The 25,435-nt window shown below is 42.5% G+C and overlaps 1 protein-coding gene across 3 annotated transcripts in view; it reads left to right on the top strand.

The window, feature by feature from the left end:
* Positions 1-17,529, top strand: part of sybu (syntabulin (syntaxin-interacting)) — a 54,236-nt gene extending 36,707 nt beyond the window's left edge. For 2 of the 3 annotated variants that reach the window (XM_039736436.1, XM_039736435.1), the window contains 2 exons: positions 6,657-6,812; positions 16,006-17,529. In XM_039736436.1, coding sequence (XP_039592370.1) covers positions 6,657-6,812; positions 16,006-17,113 — 1,264 coding nt within the window. In that variant the 3' untranslated portion in view covers positions 17,114-17,529. The remainder of the gene's footprint in view (positions 1-6,656; positions 6,813-16,005) is intronic. The other variant, XM_039736437.1, reaches the window with a different exon arrangement.
* The last annotated feature ends 7,906 nt before the right edge of the window (positions 17,530-25,435 follow it).

The following is a 25,435-nucleotide window of genomic DNA, read 5'->3' as shown; positions in this document are numbered from 1 at the left end:
AAACTGACAGCTTTCAGCTTTGGAGTCCTACCTACCTACTGGATATTCTCGTAGGCAAAGGTAGGTTAAATTGGAAGGAAAACTGCATCAGAAAATGGGCAAAAATAGGCAGCTGTCTACACCCGAATTCCTAAAAAGAAAGTAAAATGCTGAGTTGGCTAAAGATAAGCGAGAAGTCACAGTGACGCATTATAAAGGCATAATGCCATTGGTGTAAAGGACCCCCAGTAGTTTCTTGACACACTTTTCATGAATAATTCATTGGCTGAAAGCCCTCAGTGTTTGTGTGTTTTAGAGAGGATGTGCAGCATTGTTCATGATGGCCATCGGTTCTGTCTTCATCTTCTTTACTACAACCTCCAGCAGGCCCAGAGAGTGTGCCAGAACTGAAACTGTCTTCTTAATTAGATAGATAAGACACAATATACAGGACAATCAAACATTGTAAAATGACAGGACAGTCCCTCCAATCCCAAACGAATTCTAAATAATGAGCGGCCTGAGTGAACCCGATTGGACTGCACCATCCCCATCAAGGACATGTGGTGAAGACTAAGGGGTACTGCCTCCCAAACTAACTGTGACTTGTTTCATCAGTGATCACTAGCTAGAGCTATCACCATATCATGTCTTCATCCTTGTAGATCTCTCCTCTGCCTTAGACACACACAGTCAACCACCAGATCTTCCTTTTCTCCATTCTCCTTTACCTTGGGATCACTGGGCCTGCCCTCGGCTGGTCTGCGTTGCAGATCCTACCATGTGTCTTGGTGAGGAGAAATGTCAAGCGTGCACCAGGCAGGCATGGGGGTGTATCAGTGTTGGTTCTTCTCTCTTCTCCCTGTACACCTCCTAACTAGGCCCCATCATCCATTCCCATGGACTCTCACATCAGTGTTATGCTGATGATACATAGCTGTACCCGTCGTTCCCTCCAAAGGATCACATGGTATCAGCTAGAATCTTTGCACATGTCGCTGATGTTGCAACCTGAATGAAGGAACACCATCTGCAGCTGAACCTGGCAAAGACGGACCTCCTTGTTATCTCTGCTCGTTGATTTATTCAGTCCTGCATCTCTCACTATCGCTAACACCCACCAAGTCAGTGTATAACCTTGGGTGGTGCTCGATGAGCAGCTGTCCTTCACCGACCATGTTGCAGCTATCTCTTGCTCGTGTAGATTCACTCCGTATATAACATCCACACGGTTAGGCAGCACATCTTTGACTCCAGGCTTTGGTCTTTTCACATCTGAAAGACTGCAGCTCTCTGGTGGGAGAAGTACTGGCATATGCCACCAGATGACTGTCATTTAAGCAGCCTTGGCCTGTACATGTCACTCATCTTATCCAATCACTACATTATTAAGTTCTAATCCTTAATGTTTACCTCTGGAGTAACTAGTGGGTAAGCACCCATGGAGACACCTGGGAAGTCCTATGCTCCTTTTGGCCCACTCAGGCCTGCTGGTGAACAGCATGTGGTGAAGCCCCCCCTTGCATGGCATCACATCTCAATGCAGACTCTTCGTGTGTAGCTCCAGGCTGGTGGAACGAGCCGCCCACCTCCATTCGAACATCTTACTCCCTCAGTTTGTTTAAGAAGCGTTTCAAGCCCCTCGTGTTTGGTGAATTTCTGTCTGGAACTCGCTGCCATTTTCTTCTCGGCTCTTCAGTTGTGATGATTCATTTTGTCCCCTTGTCCTGTAAGACTTGTTCCTAAACAGTCCCCCAGACAGACGTTTACTCGAATACGTTGACCTCTTTAGATAAAAGCATCTGCTAAGCAAATAATTGTAAATAACTTTTTGTTTGTTCTTTATTTGGCCTTACATAATTTCTTGTGTTAAGGAGTTTGTTAGTTTTCGCATACCCCTTGGGGTCAGCCATCGAACAATTGCAGGTTAAGGGTCTTGCTCAAGGGCCCAGCAGAGTAGGATCTCTTTTGGCAGTAATGGGGATTTGAACTGTTAGCCTTCTGGATCCTTAGCCTCACAGCCACCACTTCGCCCTAATAAAATGTAAATCGCCAGAAGCCCCTCTGATGCTCAGCACTGAGGATTCTGAAAGAGTGAAATCAAAAAAAGAAGAATGTCTTGTTTTAGCTGCCACCTTGGCCTCCTGCTTGCCTGCCTTTTGCATCCCGCCTCACGCCACGGTGGTTTTTCCGCTCTGCTGCTGAGCGACGGCTTCACTTCTATTTCTGGATGAGCTGCAGTGCCAACGTGAAATGGAGGCAGACGTTGCTAGGATATCAGCGGCCCTCTTCTTCTGTGGCTTTGCAGACGGTGCTGTGCATGAGAATTGCTTAGTCATTCCTGCCACGGGCTCAAACTTAGTTTTCTGCCTATGTGAGCATTAGGCTGACGTGGATGTTCCTGGAAATCCAGTAGAAGCTAACAGCTCAAGGATAAAAGCATTTCCTTGGGCTCTAAAGCATGTGGTGAATGACAGCCCCTCGCTCACAGTAGCAGATGGCCGCTCAAGCAATTTCAAATCCGTCCCTGAAAAACAAATGATCCCAGTTTACCACTTCATTGTTGAGTGAATGCTGTCATACGGAGGGCTGGGGGGTCTTGATCATTCCCAAATGTTGGAAACTTAAGAATCGACACCTGACCTTACTGTCTGCTCTAGGTGGTCAAGGGTTGAGGTTCCCTTTAGTTTTGAAACGTTGTTTTTAAACGTCACTGGCGTTGCAGTCCTGGGACAGCCCGGTCAATGTCTCGGTGAAGTCTGCATGCTCTCTCTGTATGCGAGTAAAGTTTTCTCCCACATCACAATCACGTGCCTTTCTTTCAACTGGTGACCCACACTCAGCCCTTGACGCAGGTGGGTGTCTAAACACGCAGTGTTGCTGAAATTGTGTTTGAGGAGAGCTTTATGTTTCCGTGTTGTAAAGATGCCCCCCTGAGCTGGAGGGATGGCTTCAAATGCTCCTGGAAGAGCTGGAATCTGTAGCTGGGGACAAGGGAAGCCTGGGCTGACCTCCTTGGCCTGCTGCCACCACAACCCTCCTCAGGAGAAGCAGAGCAGCTTGAGATGATGACACGACATGAGATATTCATTTCCAGCAGTTTAAACTTTTCTTTGTTATTTGTAGCGTTTGCTTTTTGGGACTGGGCTGGTTAACCCCACATCCAACCAAGCCAGCCTTAGGGATGTAGCCTTTGATAGATAGACAGATAGATACTTTATTAATCCCAAGGGGAAATTCACATAATCCAGCAGCAGTATACTGATACAAAGAAACAATATTAAATTAAATAGTAATAAAAATGAAAATAAAAATAAAAAAGCAGACAATAACTTTGAGTAATGTTAGCATTTACTCCCCCGGGTGGAATTGAAGAGTCGCATAGTGTGGGGTCTCCTCAGTCTGTCAGTGGAGCAGGACGGTGACAAAAGTCTGTCACTGAAGCTGCTCCTCTGCCTGGAGATGACACTGTTCAGTGGATGCAGTGGATTCTTCATGATTGAAACATTTGAGGACCCCTCCGCAGCTCACAAGGCAGTGGGTACCTCTGCTGAGCCCAAATACAGGGCTGCCTTTCCCAGTAGGTCTGCCATACCAAGTTCCGCTCTCTCCATCTTGGCTGTCACTGAGGTCTTTGCGTTTGGGGATTTTTTATTTTGTTTGGCTACCCTCACTCGGTTTAACCTGTAGACCAACACAGTTGTCTGGGGTGCGGCACGTAGAGCCACAAGTAAAGAGCTGGAGACCCCATGGGAACCAGAGCATCAAAACCATCCCTGCCATCCTAGTAGTAAGGAGTGTGGGTATTTCTCAGTGAAGCTGCTATCCCCCTGGCATCACCAACATGCCCTAAAGAATGAACATGCAGGAGATAACCGTCACAGTTTCTGGGTCCAAAACTCTGCTTGGGCTGTAGTGCCACTGATGATAAATATAAAATATTTTGGTTCCATCAATGAAAACTCATCCAGCCAGGTGTGTCGTGCAAGACATGTGCATGACCTAAACAAGGAGAGCTGGTAAAATAACAGTAAGGTAAAAGCCCCACAAGGAGGAGGATTACAGTAAGCCCTCATCTCATGCCCAAAAAACCAAACAAAAAATTGTTATAAATTAGCATTTATTAAACAAAAACTATAAAATAATAAGAAAATGTTTACAAATGAGTTGCCTAAGTCCCAAAGTGCTGAGGTGTCACTCATATCATGGCTGCACTCGGGTCCTAATCTGGATCCGGAGTTGGTTTGTCGTGTGGTGGGTGTGGCAATGTGCTGTATCAGTGCCTGCTCCTAACCTGCCTCTCTCTCTCTCTCTCTCTCTCTCTCTCTCTCTCTCTCTCGCTATATATATATATATATATATATATATATATATATATATATATATATATATATATATATAATCTCTCTGTCCCAAAACAGTAAATATTCAAATTCAAATAGAAGTGAGAAGGTCAGAGAAGACAGAGAAAACCAAAGAAACTAACAATATTCACCATAACCCCAAACCATAAGCAATGATCTCCTGATCTGAGCCTTCTCCGCTCTGCCTTAAAGACGACTGGTGATGTCAAGGTGGCCCTGCCTCCTGGGGCCCCACAAACAAAACACAAGAAACTACAAAACATTTAAAGGGACAGTACATGATTACACACATAGGAGAAGATACCTAAAACCTACCTAAAAAATTACAATTCAAATTCGACTTACACATACTGTCTAGCAGTTCCACCTAATGCTCATTAGCGCAGACAGAAGGAGGAAGCAGACTGAGGAAATTTGTGAATTGATGTAAAAGGGGCAGGGGGGCAGGGCCATCCTCACTCCCGCGCCAGCCTTGGGGCATATCTTACATTGGCTTAGCTAGCAAATGACAGAACTTGCTTGAACGTTCTGGTTGATTTTACGACTTCTTCCATCGGAGTTTGTGTGCAGAAGTGATATACAGTTGTGCTTGAAAATTTGTGAACCCTTTAGAATTTTCGATATTTCTGCATAAATATGACCTAAAACATCATCAGATACTCAGTCAAGTCCTAAAAGTAGATAAAGAGAAACCAGTTAAACAAATGAGACAAAAGTATTATACTTGCTCATTTATTTATTAAAGAAAATGATCGAATATTACATATTTGTGAGTGGCAGAAGTATGTGAACCATTGCTTCCAGTATCTGCTGTGACCCCCCAATAACTGCAGCTAAACATTTCTGGTAAATTTTGCTCATTCCTGCACACCAGCTTGGAGGAATTTCTGCCCATTCCTCCGTACAGAACATCTTCAGCTCTGGGATGTTGGTGGGTTTCCTCACATGAACTGCTCGCTTCAGGTCCTTCCACAACATTTCGATTGGATTAAGGTCAGGACTTTGACTTGGCCATTCCAGAACATTCACTTTATTCTTCTGTAACCTTTCTTTGGTAGAATGACTTGTGTGCTTAAGGTCGTTGTCTTGCTGCATGACTCACCTTCTCTTGAGATTCAGTTCATGGACAGATGTCCTGACATTTTCCTTTCAAATTCTCTTGATATCATTCAGAATTCATTGTTACATCAATGAAGGCAAGCCATCCTGGCCCAGATGCAGCAAAACAGGCCCAAACCATGATACTACCACCACCATGTTTCACAGATGAGATAAGGTTCTTATGCTGGAATGCAGTGTTTTCCTTTCTCCAAACATAACGCTTTTCATTTAAACCAAAAAGTTCTATTTTGGTCTCATCCGTCCACAAAACATTCTTCCAATAGCCTTCTGGTTTGTCCACGTGATCCACGAGCAGCAGTATTTTTTTTTGGAGAGCAGTGGCTTTCTCTGTGAAACCCTGCCATGCACACCATTGTTGTTCAGTGTTCTCCTGATGGTGGACTCATGAATATGAACATTAGCCAATGTGAGAGAGGCCTTCAGTTGCTTAGAAGTTACCCTGGGGTCCTTTGTGACCTCGCCGACTATTACACGTGTGCCTTGCTCTTGGGGTGATCTTTGTTGGTCGACCACTCCTGGGGAGGGTAACAATGGTCTTGAATTTCCTCCATTTGTACACAATCTGTCTGACTGTGGATTGGTGGAGTCCAAACTCTTAGAGATGGTTTGTAACCTTTTCCAGCCTGATGAGCATCAACAACTCTTTTTGCGAGGTCCTCAGAAATCTCCTTTGTTCGTGCCGTGATACACTTCCACAAACGTGTGTTGTGAAGAGCAGACTTTGATAGATCCTGTTCTTTAGATAACACAGGGTGCCCACTCACACCTGATTGGCATCCCATTGACTCGAAGTTCATCTTCAAACTAACTGCTAATCCTAGAGGTTCACATACTTTTGCCACTCACAAGTATGTAATATTCGATCATTTTCCTCAATAAATAGATGACCAAGTATAATATTTTTGTCTCATTTGTTTAACTGGTTTCTCTTTATCTACTTTTAGGACTTGAGTCAAAATCTGATGATGTTTTAGGTCGTATTTATGTAGAAATACAGAAAATTCTAAAGGGTTCACAAACTTTCAAACGCAACTGTATTTGTGCTAATCCGAGACAGAGTCTGTGAGCCGAGTGTGACGTCGGGAGTAGGGAGTCGGGCAGGGCCCTCCTCGCTGTGCTGTTTCACATCTACTGGTGTGTTATAATCAAGTTTATAATTTCTTTGACTTTGTTTGTTTTCTACATTCCCAGAAGGCCGAGCACCGCACGGTTTACCTCCTGCAGTGACAACCATGGCATTAAACCACCAACGCCAGAGCAGTACTTGACTCCTTTGCAACAAAAGGAAGTGGCCATCCGACATCTTAAAACGAAACTCAAGGACTCTGCGACGAAGCTCCTCGAAAAGTAAATTGTGTTAAATTCTAAATGGCTTCTAAGTTTTATGACTTGCATGTTTTTATTTATTGTCTGCAAACGTACTGTAAAGAGTATGGGAGGTAAAAAAAAAAAAAATAGCTGATATCAAAAAAACGACTGATCACTGAATAGTAAGGTACAGAATTTTATTTTATTAATTTGAAATGAACGGGTAACACCTGCAATCTACAATTTAAGTATCAAAATACTAAGGTGAACACATGAATATTGAACATAAGGTATCTACAGGATAAACATAAAGACGAGACTCCGAATCGGCCAATTTTAGTAACAATAATTTAGTGACAGGAGCCCCCTAGTCTGGCCCATTGAATCAGCATTTCAATATATTTATGTAAACTGTCTGGCCAGAAGCTCGTGGACACCTGACCATCACACTTATATCAGCTTATTGGACATAGCAGTCCAAAGTCAAGGCCCCCCAACAGCCTCCACTCTTCTTTCCACAAGATTGTCTGAGGACATCTGTGCCCAGTCACCCAACAGAGCGTTTGTGAGTTCGGGTACTGAGGTCGGTCCAGAAGAGCTGGCTGGAAATTGGCGGCCTAATTCATCCCAGCGGTGTTCACAGGGTCGCGGTCAGGGCTCTACGCAGTTCTTCAATGTCCTTATGGATCAGGGGTGCAGTCATGCTGGAAGACAAAAGGACCTTTCCCAAACTTTTGCTACAAATGTCCTTGTATTCTGTAGCATTAACAGCACCCTTCGCTGGCATCAAGGTGCCTAGCTCATGCCCTGCCATTATTCCTCCTTCACCATACTTTACAGTAGGATCTATGCAGTTCAAGAAGGTAGCTAGTGTTCCCCTGGCATCCGCCAAACCCAGACTGCCAGACAGTGAGATGGGATTCATCAGTCCAGAGAACACATTGCCACTGTTCACCACTCCATGACATTGGCCATGGAAACCCATTTCATTAAGTTCCTGATGCGCAGTTGTTGTGCTGATGTTGTTTCCAGAGGGAGTTGTTGCTCCTCGACGCTTCAGCTTCACAATAACGGCAGTTACAGTTGACAGAGGCAGATCCAGCAGCTCAGAGATTTTAAATACTTGTGGAAAAGGTGGACACCCTATGACAGCTCCAGGTTTAAAGTCACGGAGCTCTTCATTCTACTGCCAATGTTTGTCAATGGAGATTGCATGGCTATGTGTTTGATTTGAGGCACCTGATCACCATGAAACACTGGAGGAGTGTCCACCTACTACTTTTGGTCAAAGAGCGTGCACTTGTCACAGCTTTTAGCACACGTTGAACGTAATCTGATTTTTCCTTTAATAACAATGAACTTCTTGAACAAATAAAAGGTTACAGGCGGTGGTCTTGTCTGCATCAGCGCCAGTGTGGTGTTATCTAAATAAGGTTTTCCAAGGTGCTTGCAGTGCTCCTTCCTCAGTCTTATCATGAAATGATGCGGTTTTGTTATTCCTGACTTAAAGATACTTTGTATTCATTAGGTCCAGAGTCAATTTTGGTTGTCACTAGGTTGAGTGTTTACTGCGACTCTGTATTGTTCTTAACAGGTGTCACCATTTTGTGCCTCTTTTGTTACAATGTGTGTTGGATGCTATGGCTGGTCCCTTGAAAGTTGTTAACCGTGGGTGTGACGCATTGAGTCGACGCCATGTGGCATATCTTAAGATTTTGAGCAATACTCTCAAACCAACTGTTTTATCTTGGTAGAGTAATATATTGCTCTACTTTCCCCTATCGTATTATTAATATGTGGCCATAGAATGCCTAATCTCACAGACTTACCACTGTTTATAAGGTATCTATAATAATAAAAGGCAAAGCCCTCACTCACTGACTGACTCATCACTAATTCTCCAACTTCCCATGTAGGTAGAAAGCTGAAATTTGGCAGGCTTATTCCTTACAGCATACTTACAAAAGTTAAGCAGGTTTCATTTCGAAATTCTACACGTAACGGTCGATAATGGTCGACAACGTCCGCCATGTTGAACTTTCTTATTTGTGGCCCCATCTTCATGAAATTGGGTAGGCGGCTTCCCTGCGCTAACCGAAACCGATGTACATACTTATTTCAGTGGTATGATCCCACTGTCGGCCGCCATATTGAAGTTTCCAATGTCACTAATTCTCCAACTTCCCGTGTAGGTAGAAGGCTGAAATTTGGCAGGCTCATTCCTTACAGCTTACTTACAAATGTTAATTCATTTCATTTCATTTCGAAATTCTACGCGTAACGGTCATAACGGTGAACAACGTCCGCCATGTTGAACTTTCTTATTTATGGCCCCATCTTCATGAAATTTGGTAGGCGGCTCACCTGCGCGAACCAAAACCAATGTACGCACTTATTTCGGTGGTATTACGCCACCATCAGCTGCCATATTGAATTTTCCAACATCAATAATTCTCCGACGTCCCGTGTAGGTGCAAGGCTGAAATTTGGTACTTATTTCGATGGTATGATGCCACTGTCGGCCGCCATATTGAACTTTTCAACGGTCTTTGTTACTTATGGGCCCATCTTCAAGATATTTGGTACGTGGGTTCCCAACGCTAACTGAATCCTACTTACGTACATATATACGTCCATAGCCTGCAGCTCGGTCACCATGTGAGGTGGCGTTGGGTCCCCCATCCCAACGCCTCCCACGTTGTAGGCTGCCTGCCTATATAAGGCAGTCAGTCGCTCCGGTCTCTACATTCCCTTCCTTGCTTTGCCATGGGATTCACGTCTCACTGCTGATAACTACAGCCTTTTTATTTAATCCACGGCTTCTCCTCTGTTTTATTGTTCATTTATTACGATTATAGTTATTGTGTAGGTATTTTAGACTTACTTTACATTGTTCAGGTACCCATTTCCTTTATCATTCCAACCGTACCCCCATTAACATGTCTATCGAGGTGATCACTATCGATCAAATTACTGTCACTTACGGAGTGGTTTCCATGCCCGGAGATGCCGCCTGCCTTTTCCATTCTCTTTGTTACATATTGAACGGCCATATCAGGCTCACTCTTGATATCCATTGTGTCTTATGTATTGAATGACTGGACAGGTTCAAGGTGTGGACTGATGACGTACAGGAGATAATTAGACTACACAGGAGCACTAGAAGAGTGAAATGCTTAAGCCCTTCACCTATGGTTCTACATGTGAGTTGATGGCTGCCACTGAATTGTTTGGTTGTCACTTTCAAGTGTACCGAAATGGCCAAATATTTTACACCTTTCGACAACCGCCAATGCCTCTTAAACATCTTAGATTGACAGGTGACGATTTCAGTAGTAGACACTTTGATGTTTATCTATACTAATAAAAGGCAAAGCCCTCACTCACTCACTCACTCACTCATCACTAATTCTCCAACTTCCCGTGTAGGTAGAAGGCTGAAATTTGGCAGGCTCATTCCTTACAGCTTACTTACAAAAGTTGGGCAGGTTTCATTTCGAAATTCTACGCCTAATGGTCATAACTGGAAGGTATTTTTCTCCATTAACTGTAATAGAGTTTAGCTGGAAAGACGTGGGGGGCGGAGTTTCGTGTGACATCATCACGCCTCCCACGTAATCACGTGAACTGACTGTCAACGCAGTGCGTAGAAAATCAGGAAGACCTCCAAAAGCGCTTAAGAAAACTTGCATTATATAATTGAGAAGGCAGCGAAAAACAATAAGAAGCGAGCGAGTGACATATACTACCATATTCATGAGTCCTGCTACCTCGGAAAGAAAGCAAGGTGCAAACCTAAACTTTAAATTAAGTTCATAGACAGGCTACCGCTGGCGTTTCACATGCCCACGGGAATGCGGGATACAAGTTTAATGAGAGGACGCAGGATATAAACGAGAGTTTTGATCACTTTGTAACTAAGTTAAAATTGTAGGTGAAGGGGTGTGCTTATGCAAATTCCGAGACTGTGTTTGTGGGGATTGACAGTTAAAGGGGGGGAGTCACGTCATCATCACCCCTCCCATTCATCTCATTTCGTTCTTAGCACAAGCACAGCTGAGAAGCTTCGATGCATGTGCTCCTTACGCGTTAAAAATAATGCATTTAATCACACTTTGCATTACAAGCAAAGGGTAGCTTTTGTCAATGCATGATTTCCTGGTACACCGATTACATTGATCACCGTATCCCGATTCATTTTACCCTCGCACCACCTTAGTTTGAGAAGAAGTATGAAAAATATGAGGTTAACACAGGAAAACAGATCACCAATTCAAGCTTTATGAATAATCGATTCGCCATCAATATTTGTTTTGGTAAAGCCATCCTCCTTCCATTTTATAATTTTTCCGCCACTAGCCATGATTAAATGAACGGTAAAAAAGTAAGAGCAAAGCGAGGGTGACTTATTTAGGCAGGCATATATATGACAGCAACACTCATGACAATGTCAATCATGTTACGTTATTATTAAAATGTTTCCTTTTCTTTTTCATTACTTCTTTAACACACTACTTCTCCGCTGTAGGCGGGTATTTTGATATATATATATATATATATATATATAATATATGAATGACCTCCAAAGAGCGCTGAGACTTTTGATATCATGAACGTGTCTGCAAAAGGGGTCTCCTGCCCAGCAAAAGTCGAGCAGCCAGCGCGTGCATAGCTGTGCCGCCTTTGAGACGCTGACTGCGCTTCTGCCTTAAGTCAAAGTGAGCACTTTTAATTTTTTTCTTCCTCCCCCTGCGCTATAGCCCAGACAAGTGCAAACACGGGACCCCTTTTCTACACCACGGCAAAATAATATTAAGGCGATTCACACTTTCTTTTGCACGTATACGATTATGAGGTCCTCAGCTCGGATTATGAAGATACGCACAGGAGTGGAAGACTGACAGTGCCATCACAGCCGATTAATGGCGGGACGTCTCACCAGTCTACACAAGACACACGCGACTGTCCCCAGAAGATGCTCATATCGTCAGCGAACACATCTCTATACTATATAAAAGAAAGGCAACTTTCCTTTCTTTACACCTTTTTTCCTTTTATCCCAAACCAAAGCCTTTCTCTCTTAACATTGCAAAGGACACAAAAATAATTTTCTTTAATTGCCGGTAAGGCACATTACCAGAGGCACAAATTTGAAAGTTCACATAGAAAATGTAATTTCTATACCACAGCCGTCGTGTAGCGCCTTTCAAAAGGGATCTACTACCGAGAGATGATCCATATACATTTTAGCTGCTGTTAGTTACTTACCTGTTGTGTTACACAGTCTTTAAAATGTAGTTTACCTGAAACCACTCCAGTAGTGCTCAATGTACCTGTACTTCTTAAAACGTTAATGTTTTACTGTTTAATAACTTATAGACTACATTTTATTATTTTTCCCTTGCAATCAGTGACCAAAGCTATACACACACATATAGACACATACAAACATACACACAAGTATATATATGTGTATATATATGTATGTATGTGTATATATATATATATATATATATACACACACACACTATCTAGATATATATATATATATATATACACATACATACATACACACATATATATAATTTGTGTGTGTGTATGTATGTATGTGTGTGTATATATATATATGTATGTATGTATGTATATATGTGTGTGTATATATATATATATATATATATATATATATATATGACAGCAACAATCCAAGCTGTGATAAAACAGTAAAAAGGAGGCATGTCAGACGTCGTGGTACATTTTCTGATGCAGCTAGACGAAAATAACTTTGTGACGCTGCCACCAAATACACAAAACAATTACATTGACAATCATGTTACGTTATTTTAAAAATGTTTCCTTTTCTTTCTCTTTCCTTCTTTAACACACTACTTCTCCGCTGCCAAGCGCGGGTATTCTGCTAGTGAATGTTTAAACTCTCAAAAGCTGGATGTGAAGTTATCGATGAAACGTTGTGTGCTTACAACATTTGACAGATGCCGAATGTCACTTCAAAACAAGTCCTACAAATACTGTCGTCATTGAAACAAACCATGAAACTCAAACCGATTATGACAGCAGCAATCCAAGCTGTGAGATTTGAAACAAGATTACTGTTCACATGGCCAACTGTACGTTACATGCTCAAGAGTAAGCTCAGCACAGCTTGGTCAGATTATAACCGGAGGGCCGAACTCACAATGTGGTATACAAAGAGATCCTTAACAAATAATTATTGGTATATTTTCCCTCAGTTTAAAAGGTTTAATTTTCTTCTTTTTTTTTTTTTTTTTATTTATTTATTAATTTTATTACAATCAATACATAGCAATCAAGTTTTACAAAAAAAAAAAAAAAAAAAGAATTATGCTAAGAACAGATCGATCCCCACCCTTGAGAGAGAGAGCAAGCCAAACGGTGTAAAATTTAAGGCTTTTAAAAATACCTAAATCAACAAATTCTCTGTGCTTTATAAAATCATTTCAAAATATTACTGATTAGATCCTGCCATGTTTTGAAAAAGTCTGCACAGATCCTCTAACTGAGTATTTGATTTTTCCAATTTTAAATAATATAACACATCAGTTTCCCACTGACTTAAAGAGGAGAGTTTGGGTTCTTCCAGTTTATCAGAATAAGTCTGCGTGCCAACAGTGTAGTGAATGCAATCACAATTTGTTTGTCCTTCTCCACTTTAAGCCCCTCTGGAAGAACCCCAAACACAGCTGTTAATGGGTTAGGAGGGATTGTGAGTCCAAGACTGTCTGAGAGGTAATTAAAATTTTTGTCCAGAATAATGTTAATTTGGAGCAGGCCCAGAACATGTGACCTAGTGAGGCTGGGGCTTGGTTGCAACGTTCGCAGGTTGGATCATGCCCTGGAAACATTTTGGAGAGTTTTAGTCGAGACAGATGTGCTCGATATATAATTTTGAGTTGTATAATTGTATGCTTTGCATATGGAGCTTGAGTGAATTCTCTGCATTGCTACTTTCCACTCCTTTTCTGATATATTAATTGAGAGGTCATTTTCCCAGTGTCCTCTTGGATCTTTGAAAGGAAGGGATTGTAAAAGGATTTTATATATTGTAGAGATGGAGTCTAACTCCTTGAAATTGAGCATTAATTTTTCCAGCGTGGATGAGGGTGCAAGATGAGGAAAATCTGGAAGGTTCTGTTTAACAAAGTTCCTGATTTGAAGATAGTGAAAGAAATTTGTAGCTGGAATGTTAAATTTGGAACGTAATTGTTCATAGGATGCAAAGACGTTGTCTATATAAAGGTCTCTAAGCAAGTTAATTCCAAATTTTTTCCAGATATTAAAAACTGCATATGTTTGTGAGGGTTGAAAGAGGTGGTTCTTTTGCAGGGGTGCCACAGAAAGAAGCTTCTCCGTCTTAAAATGCTTTCTACATTGGTTCCAGATTCTAAGTGAGTGGAGCACAATTGGGTTATTAGTATAATGCCGATAACGTGTGTTTATTGGAGCACAAAGCAAGGAATACAAAGAAGTACTGCAGGATTTTACTTCTATTGCGGTCCATGCCTGTGTATGTTCTTCTATTTGTGTCCAATTTTCTTCTTAATAAAAATTTTAAGGCAGTACTTCGCCGTTGCGAAGCGCGGGTATTTTGCTAGTTATTTTATATAACTGATCCCCACCTTCCCTTCTATATCAATAACCTCAGGCGATTAGATGTAGTAAAAAGACAAACACATAAAATAATGTATTATTGATAATATTCATAAATAATAACAAAATGCAAAGTACATTTGAATATTGGCACCATACAACCTGATTTGATTACATGGTGATGTGTAGTTTCAGGTGGCACACAGACTTGTAGTTACTTAATGTCTCTAGTTAAAGGCATCATTGGTGCTCAGCTTTCTTCAGAACAGGCCTCAAGCCTGTCTCATTATGTCTGCTGAGCTGTGCTCTTCATTGTGCTGTTCTTGTCAGTTCATGATGTGATGGTCTTCATCAGTTGTTAACAAGAGAGAGAGAATGTGGTTGAGCAAGCAAATTTATGGGTTTTCTGTCCAACCCCTACAGCCAATACAACATCATGGTACTTAAAGGCCTCTGAGACAAGCCAATTCCAAACAGCCATACCTCAGACCAATGGGGGGAAATAGTACATCTTAACACCTGCACCCCCCAGACCATATGTTAAACAAGCCTGACTTTGTGTGGGGGATGAGAGAAAGACTTTAGCAAAGAAACACTCACCAAACTGGTTTAAGACACATCCCCCAAATCCTGTCTTAAAATTACAAACAGACTTAGTCGTAAAGGGGGGGCAAACACAAATGCCTCTCACCAAAGTAACACTAAATGACATTGCTTTGCCTAAATTATAAATAAAGACATACAAAACATTTATCAAGTTATATGCAAAATCTTACATCACAACACCAACTTTACCACCCTGGCGCGTCTTACTAGTTATGCTGCACTGCAATTCCATTTTTGACTACGAGAATCATTTGTATTTAGGTTTATTACTTGTCTCATCCATCTTCTGAGTTTTACGCTCTGATTACTTTCTGCTTACAGTCAGTCAAAACCCATCGACAGAAGGAATCAGGAAAAAGGTAAAGGTTGATTGTTGCATAACAGGTTGGACACGTTGTGTTGTGTGTTTTCCTGCACCGTAGTCTTGGGAAATTTTTGAAGCATAGGTCAAAATCTTTGCACAAAAATTCAATTTCATGCAAATTGCCGGCTCATCTCTAGTTTCTAGTGTTCTGTTCAGGACTTCAACATTATGGGCTTTTTCAAAATTCACTTTGTAAATAAAAGACAACAGGAAGACGGTAAAGGATTGGGGACCAGCTGGGATCCCGTCTAATTTCAGATAGACAAACAAAAGTAAAGAAAAAGTCCAAAAGGAAATTACTGTGGACATTGTCGTCCCTCAGAGTTTGGTTTAGGAAAATGTTTTGAAACGCCTTTCGGTATCGGTGCTTTGTCCTCTTCTGAAGCGATTCCAAAATTGAATGTCAGTTTCTGGTGACAACACAGGGTAGAATATACTGGTCTATACTGGAAGTGACATCAGCTGTCATCATGTGACTCGTCCTCCGGTCTGTGGGTGATAGAGTCCGTTAGCGGCTGCATTTGCCCAGGGTGGTGTTGACGTGCTTGTGTCGATGCTCCCGACATACGCGAGTGACGTCTTTTTCTCACCTCGTCCTTATGATTGCTCTTTTTTATTTTTTTTTTTCCAATTCAGGGAGGCAGAGGTTGACGACCTAAAAACACAACTTGGGCGAATGCGAGAAGATTGGATAGAAGAAGAGTGTCACCGAGTCGAAGCGCAGTTGGCTCTTAAAGAAGCAAGAAAGGAAATTAAGCAGCTGAGGCAGGTAGTGGAGACCATGAAGAACAGCCTGCTAGAAAAAGACAAGGGCATTCAGAAGTATTTCATTGACATTAACATTCAAAACAAAAAGCTTGAAACCCTCCTTCACAGCATGGAGTTGGCCCAGAACGGTTCTATGAAGGACGACCCCTCTCTCGACTACGCGTGCACTTTACCAGGGGAGACCTTGGCTGTGAGTTCCACTTACGAGAAGCTAGACGACGGTCTAGCTCTGGAAGATCAGGCCGAGGAAGAAATGGCCGATTGTGGCTTGCTTCTCAACGATGAGATGGCAAACCGGATGGATTTCTTGGATCAGATGATGCCTTCGGGGAGACAGCCCAGTGATGACTCCCAGCACTACTTTGGCACAGCTGAGCCAGTGTCCATGAAGTGTGGTTTCGAGATGCTTTCTTCCTTTTGTGATGATCAGTTAATTGTCACTGAAAAAGCAATTCAGACAGATGTTGTTCCCTACAACTCCAATTTTGAAAACCTTCTCCTTTATTTAATGAAATCCCAAAACCTAAGTCCGTTAAGCATTGCGAATAACCCAACCCTTCCTTTTCCCGAGGTTTCAAATACGCTAATGGATTTAACTCCTAGTGACCCCAATTCTGCCATACTGGTCTCCCCTGAAAAATCCGAAGACTCTGGCGTGTGTCTAGGGCCTATGAGCCACAATATGAATGAACTTGATTTCAGGCCACCGCACGATTCCACAGGAAGCAATTTGCCGGCCACCTCACTTGTGGAAAAGCATTACTGGAGCAACAGTTTCTTAATGGATCTGTTGGCCGTTGCTGTTCCTGTGCTGCCTACAGTGGCCTGGCTCTTTGCGACACAAACTGGAAGAACGGACCCCGTCTATAACATCGGGGCACTGCTGCGGGGTTGTGTCATCGTGGGTCTGCACTCACTTCGCCACACGTCGCGCAAGATGTTCCAGCCCCGTTTCCAAATGCCCGCTTCTCCTTAGCGTGTTGGGAGATTTTATTACATGAAAGCATGTGACGAATGCTGTCCAGTCACTAACGCTGTGTGACACTGTCTGTTGTGTCGTGCTTGTGCTGTTTAATAAGCAGGATGTGCAATATTTGAGCATGAAGGTGTGGCAAGTTTTTATTGTGTAGATGTTATTTAAGAATGAGCGAACTCGCTTGGGATGAGCCTTGCATCAGCCATCCTAACTCTGCGATTCACCGAGCTGGAAAGGGAGCCTGTGCTCAAGGCTTCTTCCCTGTGTGATTAAAATATGCTCCATATTCACATGTCCATTGGTACATGTATCCACCATACATACACTGCAAGTCAAGTTAAGTTGGGGAGCAGGCACTGGTACAGCGTGTTGCCACACCCACCATGCGACAAAACAGCTCAGGATCCCGGTTGGCAACCCCCCTGGCAGACATGTGGTCCAGTCCCACCCTACGGAAATGACCTTCTATGTGTTACGTGGGCGACCTCTTGGCCTGGTCCAGTCGCTTGGATCCCCGACAATGAGGATCCTACGAGCTGGATCACCCTCCAGGAATTGCGCCACATGGCCGTAGTGGCGTAACTGACACTCCCTCACAATGCAGATCATGTGCGTCATTAGGAATTCTGTGAGCAACACAATGTCAAACCAACGGTACCCAAGGATTTTCCAGAGACACAGTACCAAAGGAGTCCAATCTTCATCTCAGGTCACTAGATAGCGTCCATGTCTCGTAATCATATAGCAAGACAGGAAGCACCAGGACTCTAAAGACTTGGACCTTTTGCAGAAATATTGGGAGTGCCACACACCCCTTTCCAGCGACCTCATAACCCCCACTGCCCTAGCTAAAAAAAAAAATTATAACCCTCAAGCTCGCTTTCTGTTTTTCATATTCAACGCCAGACCTCAACTCATCATATCAAGTGTTGTGTCCTTCTGAATGAGAACTCAAAACACACAACAAGAGTTCCATACGCTGGACACACAAGACAGAGGAGCACGAGGACAAAGGACAGGAGGCATCAGCCCGCTTTTAGGGATCTGATGATGGAGTGACTGCATCCAAACATCGTAGAACAAAAAATCAAATTGCTGAAAAAAAATGTCAATGCGAGAAAGCAGCAGATGATTAGACATGGGATTAAAGGGTGAAGAAACAGCAAATTTAGAGAGAACATCAACGTAGCGGTAGTCTGGTAGCACCTTAATACCGCATTAGAAGTCACCAGACAAAAGGGAAAATTGGCATAAACATGAACATCGTAGAACAACGCGAGACCCAGATACTACGTTAGAAGGCAGCAAATCAAATGGAATGAAAATTACGAAGGAGACAGACATAAAGGATTCGCTGTAAATCCAGACAGAGTGTTATAAACACTGTGCTACTATATCAGAAGAATATATATATCATGAAGAATTGGTGAAAACACTGACGTATTAGAAAGAATTGGTGAAAACACTGACGTATTAGAAAAATCGTGAACGCTGAGGTATGTACGATATTAGAAGGTGACAAATGCAATGAAGTCAACGTAAATATCAACATCTTAGAAGGTGGAGTGTAGGAGGTATTAGTGCAGACGCTGACATTCTGCATTCAACAGCGACAGACCAGCAGAATCAGTAGACATGCTGACCCATTAGGTAAGTGCAGAGGCTACATCAGAAGACGACAGATGTAATCAAATCTATGAATTGACATACGAGGAGGAGGAGGAGGAATCAGTGTATGATGTCCAGCCATGCAGCGGGGGACATTCAGCCTCGTACATCACGTTGGTGCGGCCGTACATGATATGCAGGAAAAAATTCTTCTTCTTCTGGTATGGAATTAGAAAAAAAATTCCATCAGTTTGCTAAAAATTAGTCAAAAACTAACAAAAATGTAAAACATATATTCCATCACAAAATGACCAATCAAAGTGGGTTAGTCCATTGTGTGTCTCAGCTGACCTCTTTGAGAGTGGACTTGGTGCGAGTGAGCGAGCAGTGGGCTCTAGGTGAGCCTGCCCCTTTAAAGATATTACCCAGAGTGATGCGCGGTTCAACGTGATGGGGGAGTTGATGCAAACGGTAACAGAGGAGAGAGAAGAGCCGCGTCTTGTCCTGGGTTTGCTTGCCCTTAGTGGTGCCGATGACCCAAATGAGGGAGCAAACAAGAAAGAAGCTGAACTTTTATCAGTACAAGACGGGTAACCTCTTGCCCTCACGTTTATGTGAGAAACGGAGCATCAACTGGTGATGTAATACCTAAGAGGTACGCCCATCTGCACAGTTAATCAGTAAATCATACGTTATTTTTTAAATATTTTATATCAGTATCTACTGTCCCAATCTTCAGTCATCCTGTGATGTGGATGGTTGGCCACACAGCTCCCCCTTAACATGAAGTCACTGCTCCTCGGTCCCCGCAGGGCACACAGACACTCACCACCCTGTGAGATGAAGATTTGTACCCTAGCATAACTATTTGCTACCGTCCACCATTGTGTGTGGGAGTTTTGGTTGGTTTGGCCGTTTGTTCTTTGCCTTTTATTGCGTACATTACGTCAACATTACTACGATCTCCGTCCACACTCGTGTTTTCACATCATTTATGGAAGCATCTCCACCCACATTAAAATGACCAAAAAGTCACACACATGGTGTAGCTGTTCACCTAAACTGGGAAAGCACAGACTGGAGGCAATAAGAAGAGGAAGCATCCCGGTTAAGACGCCAGCAATGGCTTTTATTGCAGAACTCTAGCAACCTGTAAATTATTTGTGTTTTGCGCATGTAAGCAGAATTCAAACTGTACAAAGCACAATTTAGATGCGTACAGGTAAGCAAACACAAGTGTTATTGGAAGCAACTCCTCTGTCCGCTTTGTCGGAAGATGGTTTTCATTTGGGAAGGGTAACCACCAATCAGGGAATGAGACAGAAGGGTAAGAGGAGCTGGATCCAATCAGAGAAGGGCCATGTAATAAGGACAAACCAATCCGAGAATGATTGAGAGTCTGTGTTTCCACCCATCCGCCCTGCAGCATTTTCAGAAATCTATGGCTCTGGAGAGCGTTTTCAAAAGTCCCCATTTTGGGGGGTTGAAAACACCAGGGTAGTGTGGACGAAAAGACCAATGGCTGCATTTTTAAACAAAAGTGTAGTAGTAGTGTGGACGTAGTCTCTGATTTTGCTCTCCTTGCCACCTCCTAGCATTTTATATGGTGACGTTTACTTACATTTTGTCGTATTACATTTCCATATCCTGGCGTTCATTGTCTTCTAAAATGTTGACCATTTACCAGCTTGACTCTGTTAGGATCTACCAGAAGTGCTTTGCACAGTTCTAGATGAGCAAGGAAAAGACATGAAGGATAAAGTACAGAGTACAACAGGTAAGCTGCCGCCATTTATATCCACAAAGCCAAGATGAGATCCCGAGCTCGTGTCGTGTCTCTCCTACCGGCCAGGACGAGTGTCTGATGTGAGGTTCATCCCAAATGGAAATTTCTTTTAACTGTAAGTAAACTTGTCCACACCTTCAGTCACTTAGCTAGGGTTTGACTCTACACAAATCTTTAGCTTTCTTGGTTGGTTTTCATTTTTTTTTTATTTATTTCATTTTGTGGCAAAATGTGTAAATCAAGCTGTCTCTACAGCAGGATTGTTGCAGCTTTAATTAGCCACATTTCATCTGGGAATGAGCTTATGAAGTGACGACGACGCTTTAAGGCTTGAATGACATGTACCGTTTCTGATGTCTTGTTACTGTTTACAAGAAATGTAATTCTGAAATTATTTATTAAAAGCATGATGACACAATGTAAAGTCTTTTTTAAGTGCTGTGCCCGGCAGTTGTTACCCATAAATGAGACGTAAATAGCAAATAATGCAATTGGGAAAGGATGTCTACAACAAAAACATGTAAGTAACTAAAACGAATACTGACAATAAATCGCCATTTTGTAAATTCTTTTTTCTGTCTTGCTGTCGTATGACAAGAGGATTCCTCGGTTTGTAGTGAGAGCTGCTTCTCTGCTAGAAGACGAGGTCAGCTCTGACTGGATTAAACCAGAACAGGGTCAGCTACTCCTGACAGGGTGGGCGTACACTGCGAGATTCTCTCACGGGCGATGAGATCGGTAAAGGTGATGACAAATTTGTACTGCTAGCCAACTGGATAGACATACACCACGTGATACGACACGATCACGAATGGTTGCACGATCTAGCATGACTACGTGATGACACGATTGAGCAAGACTTTAAGGTAACTTCACAACTGACCCTGTGGAGAACGATGTCACATTTGCTGTGTCCCTGTTTTGTTTATCAGTGGTATAAATACGCAGAAAAGGAAGTCCTCCAGAAACAACAGCTACATGACAGATGTTGTTTGTTAAAAGACGGTGTGCTAATAACTCACTACTCCTGAAGATTAACCGTTATTTTGGAAACCTTAAGCAGTAGCCAGACTGGACATCGGCTGATGACTTTTGGATCTTGTCAATGTTAGGATGGTTTCTACAGTTGACTAATTGTAACTAGGCTCAGAGTCAGTATTTCCCTGATTAGCCTGTGCCTTATGACTAGAAGAACACGTTATTTGTGTTAAGCACGAATGGATCGATGCTTCCTGACAGTGTTCCTCAGTGTTTCTTCTGTGAAGACCCAACCATGCTATTTCGTGGAAGAAGCATTACAGCAGAACAGCAGATGAGGTTCTTTCCACAACTTGACCAATCTATCGTCTTTCAGTTTCTCAGCCCTCTAATTTATGCAAAAGCGTAAATACTGCTTCCTGGTTGGTCAATAAGAATTGAAACATATAACTTACTCAAATCGTCAGCTCCCAAAATTTTGTGAAAGGTCTATGAAAAAGAAGAAAAAAAAAAACCTCTAGGAACCTTAAGCCTCTCAGATTTCAAGCCATGCAAGTACCAATATGTTTGCGATTCTGTGCCAATTTGATAAACCACTCGGGCACTCACACTTTGTGATATTTGCTTGACGTGTACCCCCCACACTCACCTCAATAAAGCTGTTTAACCCAACTGCCGGCCTACTAAATGTTTTCTAAGAAGAAAACAACATGGAGTACAGAAAACGTGCACAAAAACTACAGACTGTTCATGGAGAGTCTTTTGTAACTTCTCTGTTACCGAGTTGGCCCCCAACATGGGCGAATGTCAATGATGCTGTGCACTGACCAGAACAAGCGAGTGCTCAAACCTTCCTCACCCTCATTAGGCTGACGATAACAGCAGCCCAATGGTCAGAACTGTACACAAGACTGAAAAGAATCCATTGGCACATCAAGTCCATGAACTTCCCTGTGGTGACACTAACATGCATGGATTTCACAGCAACTTATCAACATGGTTTGACATCCTCAGCAGATTTCCTCAACAAACAACCACAGGTGTGAAAGTCTGCACAACAAATACCCTGAAAAGCACCTTGAATCAAGACTTCAAACTTCCCAGATCTAATCCCAGGACATTATGAATCAGAACTGCAGGAGAGACAGAATGGATATGGCATACAGTGTGGGATGTACAGTAGGTGACGGTGGTCCAGAGATGTGAATCATTATGACAAAGGAGACACCTCCAAGTGCATAGCCTTGGCATCCTCTCGTGCATCACGGTCAGATCCAGATAATGCCGTGTGATAGACGTTTGTGGTTTCATAACCTGAAAACTTGTGGAGAAACAAACCCCTCCAGCTTTAAGAGCTGAGAAGCTTCTCTCATATGAACTTCATGAGCCAAAGGGCGATTCACATCAATAGCAGTGCCACTCGACTCTCGGCTTATTTTGACAAAAGCTCAGCAAGTGAGCAGTGACATTAGATAATGGCACCAGCACTAAAGAAATCTGCGGAACACGCATACAAAGGAGCAGATCCCACCATCCCTTCTTATAATTCCTAGACCGGATTACTTGGGTGCCAGTTTCATCATTTCTTTCATGCGTTGCAAAAACAAATAATGTTATTAAGAAGACACTTAGCATCCCAGTTCATGATCGTTATCTTACTGTGTGTGTAGGAGTGATTACATAACGTCACTGCTCTCCATCACTGGCGTGGTTAAATACAATCAATCAGTTTTTTAGTTTTTAATATCACAAAGCACTCTTTCCTGTGGGCGTACTGAATAAAAGTCTCACAGCATCAAACAATGCAGTCACTTTCTAATGAATCGCCACACAATGGCAGACGGGTGACGCCACTGATCTTCTTATATAATACGCTACCGTGGCTGTCTGTTTGTCTGTCCAGGATTTTAAACCGTTTAACCTATTCACCTGAAATTTGGTACACATTGTCACACGCATGTGCACAGGAAGCAGCTTAAAGGCTTGAGTGAGGGCAATTCCGAATCTGACCAGGATGTGGCAGAGTGCACCGACTCTTTTTCTCGCTTCCCTGCAGACCATTCATGGGAAGTTCCACCTGACCCTGTTGACGTCACTTCCGGGTCCAGACCTATAGACAGGGGTGTCGTGGAGGGCCGCAATGGTTGCAGGTTTTCATTCTAACCACCTTCTTAATTAGTGACCTGTTTTTGGTGCTAATTAACTTCTTTTGCCTTAGTTTTAATGAACTTGGCTCAAACCCCTTAATTCCTTCTTTTTCCTTAATTAGAAGTCAAACATAATGAGACACAAAACGAGCAAACAAGCGACCAGCTAACCACATTATCTTAACATAAAGAAAGGTGATGGTCTTGGTAAGGTTGATCTCTCAGGTCAATAATCAGAAACAGAAAATCAAGTTTGGGAAATGTCTGCTGCGGCAGAATGAAGCCGTGAAATTAAACAACGGGTTTAATTACCAACAAGAATTGGCTTATCAATAAGGAGTAAAATTGGTTGGAGTTCGAAGCCCCAATTTAGCTGGTCATCGGTTGGCTCGTTTCACATCTCATTTCTGTTTGGCTGCCATTTAATGAAGAAAAGAATCAATTTAGAGGAGTGAATCATAAAAACAGGGCTATTAAAGTGAAGGGTAAAGGAGTTAATTAGCGGTGAAAACTGGTCAATTGTTAGAATGAAAACCTGCAGCCACTGCGGCCCTCCAGGCCCGGAGTTTGACACCATGCTATAGAGGAAGTCCTTGCTGGCTCCGGCCCCGTTGATGTCACGTCCGGGCTCGAGCCTATGGCTGAAGACCTTTCCTATCCTGGCCCCTTTGACGTCACTTCCTGCCATGACCTTTAAAAGCCTCCACCTTTTCCCAATTCCCTCAGTTCTATTTTGGACTCTAGTTTGTGCATTTACTTGCAATTTGCAGCCAGGAAATGAAATATACGGGTGGCTGCCCCAAACCTTGCTATGGCTCTTTGTGGAGTTCGTGACAACATATACTACGTGATGTCTACTATCCACTTTCGGGGGGATGATTGACCGCCTTTTTATTTTACTGTAGAATCAACTCTTGGCAGTGGCCAACAGGGTGACTGTGCGGTGCTTGTCTACGAGCGCCATTCTCATTCCCTACCAACCTTCACCGTCACTTCCTCTACCTCTTCATATCGTAAGTCTTCAATCTGCCTCAAGAATGATTTAAGTGCCAGCTTAAGTGAAAAATTAAGGAAAACGTACTAAGTAATTGCAACACAAACAAGGACTTAATCAGTTTTAACTTGAAAAAATGCTGACGAAAGAAGAGAAGCAGCAGGCCGCTAGGGTGGAGAAAAGAAGAGCTGCTCAGCAAGCAGCAAGCGCATCAACCTCTGAGCAAACGAATGCTAAACATATAGAGAAAGAGGAGGTAAACTATACGTCAAGTGTAATCACGGCACGTTATCGTTATAGCAGTTCGCCGTTACTGGTTTAGTAATAAAGGAGTACTGCACCAGAAAATTAGATTTTTTTTTTAATAAATTCCTAATTCCATGTAGTTTGTAATGACGGTACAGAAACATTTTAATCTCATGTTTTTGTAAAGAAAGGATAGAAGGTTTCTAATAAAATGGGAGCCAATGGTGGCCAACACTGGAGAACACCAAACAATATAAAGACATACACACAAAAAAAAAAAACTTGTGTTTCTTGTGTCACACAATCCAAACTACAAGTCATCCTGCTGTATGCTCGGAAAGTGCCAAGCACATGCTGTTTTTGCTAAAGTATGGTTAAATCAAAGCAGCCCTAAAATGAACGTTGTCCACAAACGGGAAGCTCCTTCCTTCACATGGGGTCGTCCTTTTGAACTGAAGACTCACCTCTGTCATGCAGTCATTGGGCAAATCCCATTCTATCAGCCATGTTATGTTCGTTCTCCATGATGTTTTCTGGGTCATCACTACAAACTACATGGTGTA

Source organism: Polypterus senegalus, chromosome 15, assembly GCF_016835505.1.
Source record: "Polypterus senegalus isolate Bchr_013 chromosome 15, ASM1683550v1, whole genome shotgun sequence".
Classification (NCBI taxonomy): Eukaryota; Metazoa; Chordata; class Cladistia; order Polypteriformes; family Polypteridae; genus Polypterus; species Polypterus senegalus.
The sequence above is the reverse complement of the archived record's forward strand: the minus strand, read 5'-3'. Positions and strand labels throughout refer to the sequence as shown.